The 12,965-nt window shown below is 37.1% G+C and overlaps 2 protein-coding genes across 5 annotated transcripts in view; one reads left to right on the forward strand and one right to left on the reverse strand.

Annotated features, from left to right (window-relative positions):
- LOC125062329 (WD repeat-containing protein 7) overlaps positions 1–12,965 on the reverse strand; it is a 139,886-nt gene that overhangs the window by 40,237 nt on the left and 86,684 nt on the right. The gene's annotated exons all lie outside the window — the stretch shown is intronic.
- LOC125062330 (pupal cuticle protein PCP52-like) lies at positions 105–2,596 on the forward strand. Its single transcript, XM_047668169.1, has 3 exons — positions 105–233; positions 1,629–1,766; positions 2,006–2,596. The coding sequence occupies exons 1-3, from the start codon at positions 222–224 to the stop codon at positions 2,576–2,578; spliced, it is 723 nt and encodes a 240-aa protein (XP_047524125.1). The 5' UTR covers positions 105–221; the 3' UTR covers positions 2,579–2,596.

A 12,965-nucleotide genomic window follows, 5' to 3' on the forward strand; every position in this document is an offset into this window, starting at 1 on the left:
TGTGGATACGAGATTTGTGTCAAACGAGAGAGTAAAATATCCAGTCTAAAAAATAATTTCGTTAAAATACAAAGTAAACCCACACTGCAGAGCATGTCAATTTAAGAACCAAAATGGCGACAAGCCGAACGACTTCCTGCATTCCTGTATAACATCTCGATATACATATAAAAGCCACCAGGCATCTGATGATACAGTCAGTAGCCATCTAGTGATACAAAATGCGAGTTCTGGTCAGTACTTTAATTTTATTAGTATTTTTTTATAAGATTTGTGTGTTATAACCCTTAATCGGTGAGAATTTATAAATTTTATACAAATAAATCAGTGGCGGTATACAACCTTTTTAGATTTATGTATATGTTCCATGATAATTTGTCAATATAATAGGCCTCCTGTGCCAGAGACACGCCGTCGTGTTGAGGCAAGCCGGTTTTCTCGCGATGTTTTCTTTCTTAAGAGCAAGTGTTAAATGCGCACTTAGAAAGTCTATCGGTACAGAGCCGGGAATCGAACCTACGAGCTCAGGGATGAGCTGAAGCCACTAGGCTAACACTGCTCTAACGTATATATATATATACTTATACTTAAAGTCCTTTAAAAGTGCCATTTTGTAGTGTTGGAATAAATCCAAAGCTCCAAAGTTGGAATATTTATTATTTGTAGTGATTTGAAACGTGCGATTACCTGCCAATTGTAAATTAATATTACCAGTTTTGTAATGCCCTTGATTTGATAACTGCTATTCATTTAGAAGTTTAGTATTATAATACAACTACAAATAAACTTAGTTTTTAGTACATATCAACATATCGAATTTTGCTATGCTACCTCATAGAGACTGTTCCTTGTTCCGGATTAAGGGTTTTTCCCAATTTTTCTCCATAAAATCCTCCCTCAGAGTTCAAGGAACTCAAACTGTACTTCGACTTTTGCGCTTAGCTACATATTTTGCGATTCATTTTAATTTATACGTTATTATTTTCATAAAATATTTAATAAAATTTCTGTAAATGAGCTTTAAATAAACTATATAGTATCTTATTTAAAAGAAATGTACCTACGCGCTCGCGCTGCTGCAATATATGCGACAATTTTTAACGCTTTTCCAACAATACGTTATTACAATTTATTTCTGAGTTGATTTTAATTAAAACATATACAAGGAAACACGATTTTAGCACTACGATAAAAAATTTACACGCAGAAATACATAGTCAAAAAGCAATTTTGACACTTTAATATTCTATTACCGTTGAAATATCGCGGAACATCACCGAGCAATATCAATAGAGGGAGCGCGGGCAAGTTCACCTCATTAAATAAAATGATTATAATTCTGAAAGAAGTTATCAAATAGGTCCAGTAGGTTTGAAGCAACGCCAAGAAACCTTTCCTTTTTATAAACTCGCCACACTTTGAGTTACTAACAGCAGTTATACAAATACTTACCAATAAATAATTGCATAGAAACGCGTGAAGAATGAATATTCCTATAGGATCCACCACCGAACTCAACACCTGCAAGTACAAGGATGCCAGAATCATAGTCTAAGCACACAAAACTCATAAATGTCAATCTAGGGATCCAATAGTACCTAAAATTATCACATGTATTTTTTATCCAGGTTCTCTCCGCTTTATTCGCCTGCGCAGCAGCAGCGCCATCCTACCTAAACCTACCAATTGTGGGGCCTATCGTCACATTTGCTGCACCACTCACAGTTCCAGCTGGAGATGTACAAGCAGCCGTCATCAACGCTCAGGTAATATATCTCCAGGCTTTTTATATGATTGACAGACCAGGCTGTGTAAACCATAAAAGGCCATGGACACCCATTTCTTGCCCTTAGGGAGGAGTGTGCTTTTTTTCAATACTTGAACTAAGAACTTCGCAGAACTTCACGGGGAGCCACTAGTTCGCAGTAGAAAATCTCTAGAGAAGTGGACAAATCTCCATCATATAAATCCTCACATACAACTAGATCACTTAATTTCTTTCCAGGTGAGACTAACAGACGAAGCCCGCGCCATAGCCGACCAAGCACGCGAGCTGCAAGAACAAGTAATTGAAAACCGCAACGAAGGAGTCATTGAAGCCAACGATCTAGCAAAGGAAAAGAGCGAAGAACTATTCTGGTCAGCTGAGGAGAAGAAATGGCAAGCTTTAGAAGCCACCCAAACCGCTGAAGCTGCTTTAGATGGAACTTTATCCAACAACGCTGAAAACATTGCCAAATCTGCCATGGAAGGCAACGTAGCTAATGTCGCTGAAGTTGTGGCAGCTCCTGCCGAAGTGGCCGCTAAGGAAGAAGTCGCTGAAGCTAAATCCGAAATAAAAACAGAAGATAAAGAAGTTAAGGTTGAAGCCAAGGCCGCTGAAGCACCAGAAAGTCCTAAGGAAGAGATGGCTAAAGATGCTGTACAGTCAGTCGTCCACCCAATACCAGTTGGTCTGGCACCAATCAGTTACCAAGCTATTAACCCAGTTGGGTATGCGCAAATAGGTCTCAGGGCTCTTCCTTTCCCCATCCCAGTGAGACCCTACTACAATCCAGTTTTCAACACTCTCTATTAAATAAACAATTCTTAGGTTTGTCTTGTTTTATTGTTAGCCAACTAAATTTATTATAATGACATTCACTTCAACTAACAGGCAATTCATCGCGACACTAATAGAGAAGAAACTAAGAAGGAACTAGAAAGGTTCTCTTTTCGTCCAAACTTCATTTGGACAAAGGCACTCTTCCAATATCGATTTCGAAGATTTTGTTTGAGTCTGATGTAGTTCTTGTAACCGTAGGGCTGATGTATCTCGGACTCAGACACTCAATACCAGAGGGCGCTGCCAGCCTTTTACTGGTACTCTCTTTGAAGGACCCAAAGTTGGAATGGTTCTGAAACATCTGTCGCCTATGGACACTCAATGTCAGTAGACTCGCAAGTGCGTTGCGGGCCTTTTTAAGAATTGGTACGTTCTTTGAAGGACCCTAAGTCGTATTAGTTCGGAAGTACCTACCACCCATGAACACTCAATGCCAGAAGGCTCGCGAGTGCGTTGCCGGTTTTCAATCTTATGGATTGTTATAATCAATAAACACATTTTAATTTTCATCAGGGATAACGTAGTAATGGTCCGCTGGTTTTGATTGAGGTCTATGTCGGATATAAAATAGGGTCCCTTCGGGTTAAATGCCTTAATCGTCTGGAGGGCTGTGTTTTTAGTGGGGAAGGGTACCACTCTGAATAGCAGAGGGCTTTGAGTGCCGTGTCAACATCCATTAAAAAAACAAATATTTCCTCTTTATAATTTAAACCAACATTCTTAAAATCTACGAAAAATACTTCGCACTAATTGTTAAATCTAAAGTATTAAAATAATATCAGAGTTTCGAGTTCCATAAATTCAATACATTGTAAATAACACCTACTTATTAACTTGTGGTCTGATTCCACTTTGAGCCTTTAGACGACCGAATATTTGGCCTTAAACTTGCCGGACCGAGCGCGAAATACTTCCTTTTAAACTTCGAGGTTCAGATTAATACTATGTGGAACCGGCTGCCCACTGAAGTATTTAAGAACCAATTCGATTTAGGGTCTCCCCCCAAGATCGTGAGTGTCCATAGCCCACTGGTATTTCCGAACCAATTCGACTTAGGGTCCTTCAAAGAGCGTACCAATTCTTAAAAGGCAGGCAACGCACTCGCGAACCTTTTGTTATTTAGAGGGTCCATGAGCGGTAGGTATTTTCGAACCAACACGACATAGGGTTCTTCAAAGAGCGTACCAATTCTTAAAAGGCCGGTAACGCACTCGCGAACCTTTTGTTATTTAGAGGGTCCATGAGCTGTAGGTACTTTCGAACCAAAACGACATAGGGTTCTTCAAAGAGCGTACAAATTTTTAAAAGGTACTTGTCTTCTGTCATTGCCCATGGGCAATATCACGTAACATCAGATGAGCCTACTACATGTTTCCCGCCTGTTCGATAAAAAAACTAAAATTTATTAAATTTTGCTTGTGTTTTATATTTCTATATTTTACTAACACATATTAATTTAAAACATTTTGTATTAACAGCGTTGGTTTTAGACACAAGTGGAATTAACCTGCGCACGCGCAGTTATTGTAGATTTGCCGAACCATAACCGGTAAAGGACACATTCCTTTCGTAATAAATATGTATTATTAAATTATTGTTGCTAATAAATAACTTGTTTTCCTGTATCTTTGTTTAAAAAAATACCCGTCGCCTTGGGACACTTAAACAGTCAGAAGGCTCGCGAGCGCGTTGCCGGCCTTTTAAGAATTGGTACGCTCTTTGAAAGACCCTAAGAAAATTGGTGGACCCCCTAAATGACAGAAGGCTCGCGAGTGCGTTACCGGCCTTTTAATAATGATACGCTCCTTGGAGGACCCTAAGTTAAATAGGTTCGGAAATCTGCCACAAGCTCTCTCAATGTCAGAGATCTCGCGAGTGCGTTGCCACTATTAAGAATTGGTATGGTCTTTACGACCTTATTCGAATTGGTTTGAATATAGTAGGACTTTAAACACTAAGTTGAGGAAGGGAGGTTGAGATACTGGTGGAATTTCTGATGAGACTCAGCTGCTCCGAATTAAATCCTTTAATTTTTATATCGGTTAAAAAGTAAAAGTGATATTGCCATTCAAGCCACGCCCGAAACCTAGTGACCGAGTGCTGTAATATACATGCTTTGAAATTAAATGACCCAAGATTTGCCAAGTTATAAAGCAATCCGAAGATCGGTGAATGGTTCAAATATTACTCAATTGAATTAATAATAAATACAGAGATTCCTACTTTTGAAAGAGCCAGATGATCTGGAGATCGAGACTGGATCCACATCGCTGCTGGAAAAAAGGGTGCGTGTACTTATGTACGCGCGTAAGAAGTTATACTTCTTGAGCATTATTAAAAATAGTTTTTGATTGCATGCAAATAATTAATTACAATTAAATAATCAAAGACTGGAAAAGGAGTCATTATAGTCAATAAAGTTCAATTTACATTTGAAAAAGTAAATAAATAAATATTTATTATTATTCTCTTACATTAAGTGTAACATAAATCCGATTATTATTCGAATGTTGTTTTTAAATTATGTCCAATGCCGTAGCATCATCCGAGGGCAACTTCATTCTGTTAATTTTGTGTCACGGTGCGCGCGCGCGAAAATCACGGCACTCTCATCAATTTTTCATAACGCGCCTAAACAAGTATAACTTCAAAAATTCTGCCGTTAGATTGTCAAATATGTCACTAAGATAAATAGCACGAGATGTAACACGGGTCCAGCCGGCCAGCGGTTTCCCACTCGCCCATAATATCATGAGGATGTTTGCGGAGTAGTTCTCGCCCGGGCCAAGCGGGAGACAGCAAGCTTTTTAAGTAAATAAAGTCCCTTTTTAGGAAAAGCTAGAAGCTCATCTGATGTTAAGTGTTTTAATGTCATTAATGTCATTTATTTATTTCAATGGGGAATATTGGTTTGACATGTGGTTCGTATATAAATATCGTATACGTTTTTTTGTCTAAAAAGTACAATAAATTATAGACAAGTTAATGTCTAATAGCCTATTTAAGAATGTCACGAAAGAAAGTATTTATTTCCCACCCACAAATATTTTATTTACAATATTCGTAACCTACATAATAATAATAGTATTTCAAAATGCTCACTGTGAAAGACCCTTTAATGGTGGCATTACCTCGCTGTGTTATATTTGAGCTGTTTATTATTTTCCGCCAATTTTTATTGTCCGAGGAAGGTGAGACTAACGTACACAAGTAGCATCCCATACCAAAGCTCGTCCCATCTTCCAAGGGATCAACATCTCGTTCGCTTGCCATCATTACAAGTGTAGAATTCGTTAAAAATATTATTTATACAAGCAAAAAGACGCATCGCTCAAGCAGCTGTCTTAAAGACAATTCATAAATTCTCTAACAATATTACGACTTCGCCAGGAATTTCAATTGCTCATAACTGGTTTTCAATGAACAATTTGTAATCGATCAGCTATAGGAAGGTTGATTAAAACGTTATTTCAAAGTAGTTGTAGACACCCACTATCACTGCGATAAAGTCACACCCTTTAACGTGCTATCGAAGTATTTATTCCTGAGTAAATATATTTTATAGGACAGTTTTTTATGGGCCTAGATTAGGGTAAAAAACCTTTACTACTTCGCTCACTCCTGTGAGCCTCCGTCCATTGCCATTCAGGCGATTGACCACCCTGCGGCGACCCAAGCCAAAATCCGAGTCTCTCAGGAGAAGTCCTTACGCTCGTCGCGGCTAAAACCCATTCCGGCTAAGCTACTCCCCAAAACACCCCGAGCGAAGCTATCAAGGCCCTTCAGGCCAACAGCAAGATTCCTTTCCCATAAAAAAAGACAGGACAAAGAGCGGACACTTTAGAGCAAATGAAATTCACCCATGGACATCTGCAGCCTGCCACCGGGGGCTAGAGCATATGTTGCCGTCTTTTCATGCAAGAAAGACACACTGAAATAAAACGATTTGTGTAAAGGATATCGCAAATCTGTCAAAATACACGAAATTCTTAGGCAAAACTGCGAAAGGAAGCATCTGGTACTTTTAGTAGATGTACCCTGGACACGTAGTATATATATCATAAAGTAACCCAAGTACGCCTGCAATGCGTGGCTGTGGTATTACAACGAGCAGAAATCCTCGGAGCAGTGAGGTCGCCCCGTGAAGTTCTCAGGAAACTTCTGAGCTACTGGAAGGAGCTAGGCCGGCTTAATTAGCCAACACTTTGACCAAATGAGCGTGTAAGGACGGAAACTGAGTCCACACTACATATGTTGTATAGTAGACATATAAGGAACGATTACAGTAATCACATACATCATATTAATAAAAAAAAGTTGAATATAAGACCATAAATAACAAAGAACAAACACCAAGAATCAAACAAAGAACCTCCGCTAAATACATCCTTATATGCCGAGTCAATACCAACGAGATATTAATCCAAATACATAATAATATTAATAAACAGTCAAGTTTTTAATTAATAAACTATTAATATAGAAAAGGACGCGCGGCCACTAAAATAGTGCAATAAGCTCTCCTGGGTTGGAGTGGCTGATAAAAAACTAATCAGTAGCGCTTTAACCATTTTAGGTTTGGACCTCAGATTTCTATCAATCTAATATATTTAAAGGAATTTGCACTGTGGTGGTGCGTAATTTTACCTCACACACTATTAACTAAATTTAAATTTCGTGTACCTTCTGCCCCAGGCATCCCATTTGTACCTACTTGTTAAAAAACGAGTTTTGGCCAAAAGACCTGGATCGTCACACACTTTGAAATCAATTTTCCTACAGTTTGGATAGTTTTCTTTTCTATTCATGTTTATGATTGCCTTAGTTTGTAATTTATTTTTCTTGTAACAATGTATCAGTGTGCCAAGCGTTGGCAAGCTTTTATAAATAATTAAAAAAAAAGAAAATATCGTAATGTTTAATGCGTGTCTAATTGAAATACACAACACAGATATAATCGCCTATAGCGTTTCGTTAAACGCTTATAAATACGCGAAATTCGTAGCCTCCAAGGTCGCCGAGTAACTGATGAAATAATACCAACAATTGCGAACGGGTTTAGCCGCTATCTCTACATAAAGTAACGGAAATATGAAGCTAAAATTACATTAATTTTGATTCACTTGAAAAATAAATGGTATTGTATATCAATGTAGAAAACCGGACCGAAATTTATTCCTTGATTTATACGCTTAACACTTATTGTATTCCTGAAGCTTATGTGTCTTTTAGTGCCTTAGAGTTTTGATGATCTGTCAGTGGGTGACAAAGAGGAGAGGGTTCAAAACTGCTTAAAGAAAAGGCGTAATGGCGGGCTCCAAGTCGCCCATAAATATCATAAGAAAATTGGAGAAGTCGTCGTTAGCGTCCGGTGGGAGACACCAATCCCACCAGACATAGCTGAAGTTAATTAAATAATTATTATGAACATATATCTATTACACAAACCAGGCATATTATTAGCTATAGTAGAAAAGTACATGATCCTATGTAACTGTGCCTTGTGGATATACGTTTGATAAATACATATACATGTATATTATTATGTAAAAAAATTGGGCTTTAACCTGACCTAACCTGATCACAAACGCTGCTTAGAATTTAAAAAAAAACCTTACCTAACGTAACGTTAACTCATGAAAACAGTGATGCCATCTTAATACTTCCTCATCTTATTTGAATAATTACCTGAAACAATAAAAACAATTTTATTAACAAAGACAGTTCCTGAAGGCAACTAAACATTAGTTCAAAAGTATGTTTAATAAATATTCTAAGAGACATTTAAAATATTTTAATAGGCAGGCGACGCCTCTGCTAGTAAAGACGTAACCTTGGAGTGAAACAGAATCTCGGGATTGCTATAGGTGACTAAGGGTGTCTGTTGATCACGCATCCTTCCAAGTATTGCACCCGACAACCCCCAGCTCTGCAAAGGCCGAATGTGAGTAATGGCCCTTGCTGTACTAAAGTCCATTCTACATCATTCATGGCCACAGGGGGCGTCACTTCCACATAACCTTCCACCACAAGGGCAAAGCAGAGCACAGACAATAGTTCTATATGTGATGTGATTGTTTTTTGAAAGATTTCTGGATATTAAAGTCCAGAAAATGTATTTTTTAAAGCTTTTTATTAGTTAGCCAGCTTCATAATCTCAGCAGAGGATTTCTGAATTATTAACTATTTTTCGTTCCACCTTTGAGAGCTCAGACTAATTGTATTGAGATCCAAATAAATTGATCCTACTAAAATATATTTTAACCAAAGGCTTAGGCTTTGAAGTAACTAGCCTTGGTCACCATGGCCTCCTTTGCCAAAAGAGTGCAGGTGCGTTTTTCTCGCGACGCCGCGCTCAACGACATCGTATGCCGCTCTCTTGCCTCCGTCAATGTTCCAGTCATTTTGAGGCCAATAGGCATCGCTAGAGACGATGGCAAGCGCCCAAATGGGATGACGTTGATCCCTTGGAGGATGAGACGGGCTTTGGTATAGGATTCTACTTATAAACGTTAGCCCCGTCAAACCTCGCTCGCACAAGCAAAAAAGCTTTTTTGCTCTGCGGCCGCTCCAGCTGGCAGAAAATAAGAAACGGCTCAAGTATATAAGAGTCTTTCCTCCAACTTCGAGTTTAATAACTTTGAGAGATTCTTGGAGCGTGGGGTTCAGGTGCACAACTTACTAAACATTTAAGTTGGCGCCTGGTAGGTACCGGTGACCCCAGAGCTGGTGCTTTGAACGAATAATCGCAATACAGCGAGGAAATGCCAGCCTTAAAGCTTTAAAAACTTTTTAAATTTGTTTATTTTTCTGTCTTAATTTTTAATTATACGTAAATAAATATAAATTTTTATTGTTAGTATACTAAGTATGTAGGTTAAGAACATTGCAAATACTAAACTATATTCTGAAATTAAGACTTTAACAAAAAATTATAAAAATCTAAAAGTTAAATATACATTAAATGCTCGCTAAGTTACGCCATTTCGTATACTTTACGTAAGTGAAAGGTCTCATATTTTTATTTTCTTTAACCTTTAAAACCAAGGTTAACATACAATGTATTATTTCATCAAGTGCATAACTTCATTTTAAAATTTTATGAAGTTATACATCTTTTGATACGTTAGGGGAAAATGATGAGAGTAATTTTTTACGATACTCGCCTCGCGCACACCGTCACAAAAAACCGACACCCTGAATATCTGTTCAAACGTCGGTAAAACAGTCTGGGCCGCTAGTTGGCGCTCTGTTTTATCGACAAGTTGCATTGTCTGTCATGGCGTATTGTTTTTCAGAGTCGTGTTTATTTAAACGAAAATAATGATTTCTATAGGAGAAAACCCGTTCCAATGTGATAAAAAACTTAGTGTTTATTGTAAAATATCATGATATTATATCGTTTCGATTGGAAGTGACCATTAAAATGGATAAGAAAAATGCAATTCGAAGAGGAAAAAGTCACTCTAAAGTGCTCGAAGAAAATGATTACGCCAAAGAAGTATAACTTCTAACGCGTGTTGTAAATTCTTATGCTGGTTCCATGAAGTGGTACGTATGAAGTACGCGAAGTTACGCTCTGTATAACGCCATATGTGAAGGTCAAGGTGGAATTTTGACACTTGATGTCATCAAAATCGATTCAGTTTTTGAGATATGGGTTCACATAGCAGTGCTGGCTTAACTTCTAGATAATTTATTTCTTCTCTGCTTGCTCTAAACTCTGGAGTCGCAGCAACCCTGGATTTGCACTTATCCGGGGAAACGGTAGCGCCCGAGCCAAGTTAAACATACAAGCACGGCAGTATTATATGATGATTATTTAAATACTATATTGCATTCTAAACTAAAAGCAATGTCATCTGTTAATAGAAACGCTTTATACTTAAAATATTTTTAACCAATTTAAAAATAGAGCTAATAGACCACAAGCCCATGAACAAAAAATACCTGTGAAATGACCCAACCTGAATTACGCTTAGAAGGCTGTTACTATATCTGAAAATAGCTCTGAGCACTATGCCGTCATTTCTGAGCGGTACATGTGAGTACGTGAGTGAATGGACTTTCTCAGGTACAATGGTGGAATTTCGACTAATTATTAATGTAGGGCTTTGTTATAAGTGTATAGATGATTAAAAATTAATGTCGAAAAACCTAGTGCCGTACAAAAGTGATGGTGCCGGAAGTCGGTGCAAATTTTTAATTCGACGACAGTTGCAGAAGCAATATAGATCATTTATTACTGTACGGCATTTGTGTCATTCCTTTTGGACACATATACAGATACTTTACCCGTAAACGCCGTACATATTTCCAGCGGAGCGGTCGAAAGCCAAGGGTCGGAACCCTACCCCTACACCCATATACCCTAAGGTCATTGTAAAATGTACGGCAACATGTTCAAAATATTATTTAACACGGACAATAATGTTTTATAATTATGCCGTCCAAATATTATAGTTAATATTTGTGTAATTAAATATTTATCGAAATTTCAGGATTTACCAAGTTCTTACTGCTGTAAGATCAGAGAATAATGTACGGCAACTTGTTTTTTTACATAATGTTACTAAATATTACCGTTGTACATTATAGCCGTTCATTATAAATGGTAACAAATAAAAATATTATGATAAAAAATATATGAGATATCCGAAATTTAGATGACTTTTCAAATGCTCCTAGAGTAATATGGGGAGTAATATTTTCAAAGATTATTGTTATTTTATATGTAACAAATATAAATAAACAAAAAAAACCAGATGCCGTACATTTTACTCCAGATTATTATTTACAGCTGATAAAAACTTCGACGACGTTTGAGGTATCCCTTAAGGTCATTAATAACTGTACATATCTGAGTATACTACCATAAGGCTGTAAAGTATATTTACAGCCTTATCGTACCAGCAGAGAGAGGTAAAGGAAAAATATTTTTAACAAAAATATATATAATACAGGGCGTCCCAAAGTTATGAGACACAAAGGGAAAGTACCTTAAATATCGCAGATAGGGTATTTTACTAAAAGAAGACTTTATGTTATTTATAAAAGTTAGTAATTCTGCATTCAAAGATTTTTTAAAAACTACTTGCCTCGTCTGGAAATCTAACCGGCTTAAATTTAAAAAAAAAACACCCTTACTTTTATGATGCCAATCGAAAGAATGGCCAAAACCTAATAACTTTTCTAAAGTAACAGACTCGTAGGGGATTTTTTTAGGCCGAATACGATAGATAATGTTTTTAATTTGATTAAAAAGATACATTCACGCTGTTCCTTTCTTTTAAAATACTATGTTACTTAAGAAGAGTTATTAGTTTTTGGCCATTCTTTCGATTGGCATCATAAAAGTAAGGGTGTTTTTTTTTACATTTAAGTCAGTTCGATTCCCAGACGAAACAAGTAATTTTTAAAAAATCTTTGAATGCAGAATTAATAACTTTTAAAAATAACATAAAGTCTTCTTTTAGTAAAATACCCTATCTACGATATTTAAGGTACTTTCCCTTCATTTCCCATAACTTTGGGACGCCCTGTATTGGTAGGCGGTGGTAGCGGACTATCGAAAGTGTACGGCATTTATCTTTTATTGAAGATTGTCTAAAGTATTAATAACCTGTGTTATTGCCGTACAGATAAAAGTCACCGGAAATGACTCTTTTCTGAGAAAAGTAATTTACCCCATACACCTATGTGTTCCACAAAAAATGTACGGCATGCTGGAAAATGTTATCTATTTGTGAAGTACTCTCAATATCATTTAATTTTATGTTGATTCATATCATCATCACCTATATGCTAATCAGACATATGTTGCGACCCTTGGCTTTCGACCGCTCCGCTGGGAATATGTACGGCGTTTACGGGTAAAGTATCTGTATATGTGTCCAAAAGGAATCACACAAATGCCGTACAGTAATAAATGACCTATATTGCTTCTGCAACTGTCGTCGAATTAAAAATTTGCACCGACTTCCGGCACCATCACTTTTGTACGGCACTAGGTTTTTCGACATTTATTTTTAATCATCTATACACTTATAACAAAGCCGTACATTAATAATTAGTCGAAATTCCCCCATTGTACCTGAGAAAGTCCATTCCCTCACGTACTCACATGTACCGCTCAGAAATGACGGCATAGTGCTCAGAGCTATTTTCAGATATAGTAACAGCCTTCTAAGCGTAATTCACGTTGGGTCATTTCACAGGTATTTTTTGTTCATGGGCTTGTGGTCTATAAAAGCCACGCCCAATTTCTGTATTGACCTTTCAACTGTCCATAGAGATTTGAAGCCTCTTTTCATATTTAAATAAGAAAAATTCAAAAATGGAATCCGTTCAATATCCAATT

The sequence above is a fragment of the Pieris napi genome, chromosome Z (genome assembly GCF_905475465.1).
Source record: "Pieris napi chromosome Z, ilPieNapi1.2, whole genome shotgun sequence".
NCBI classification, from domain to species: domain Eukaryota; kingdom Metazoa; phylum Arthropoda; class Insecta; order Lepidoptera; family Pieridae; genus Pieris; species Pieris napi.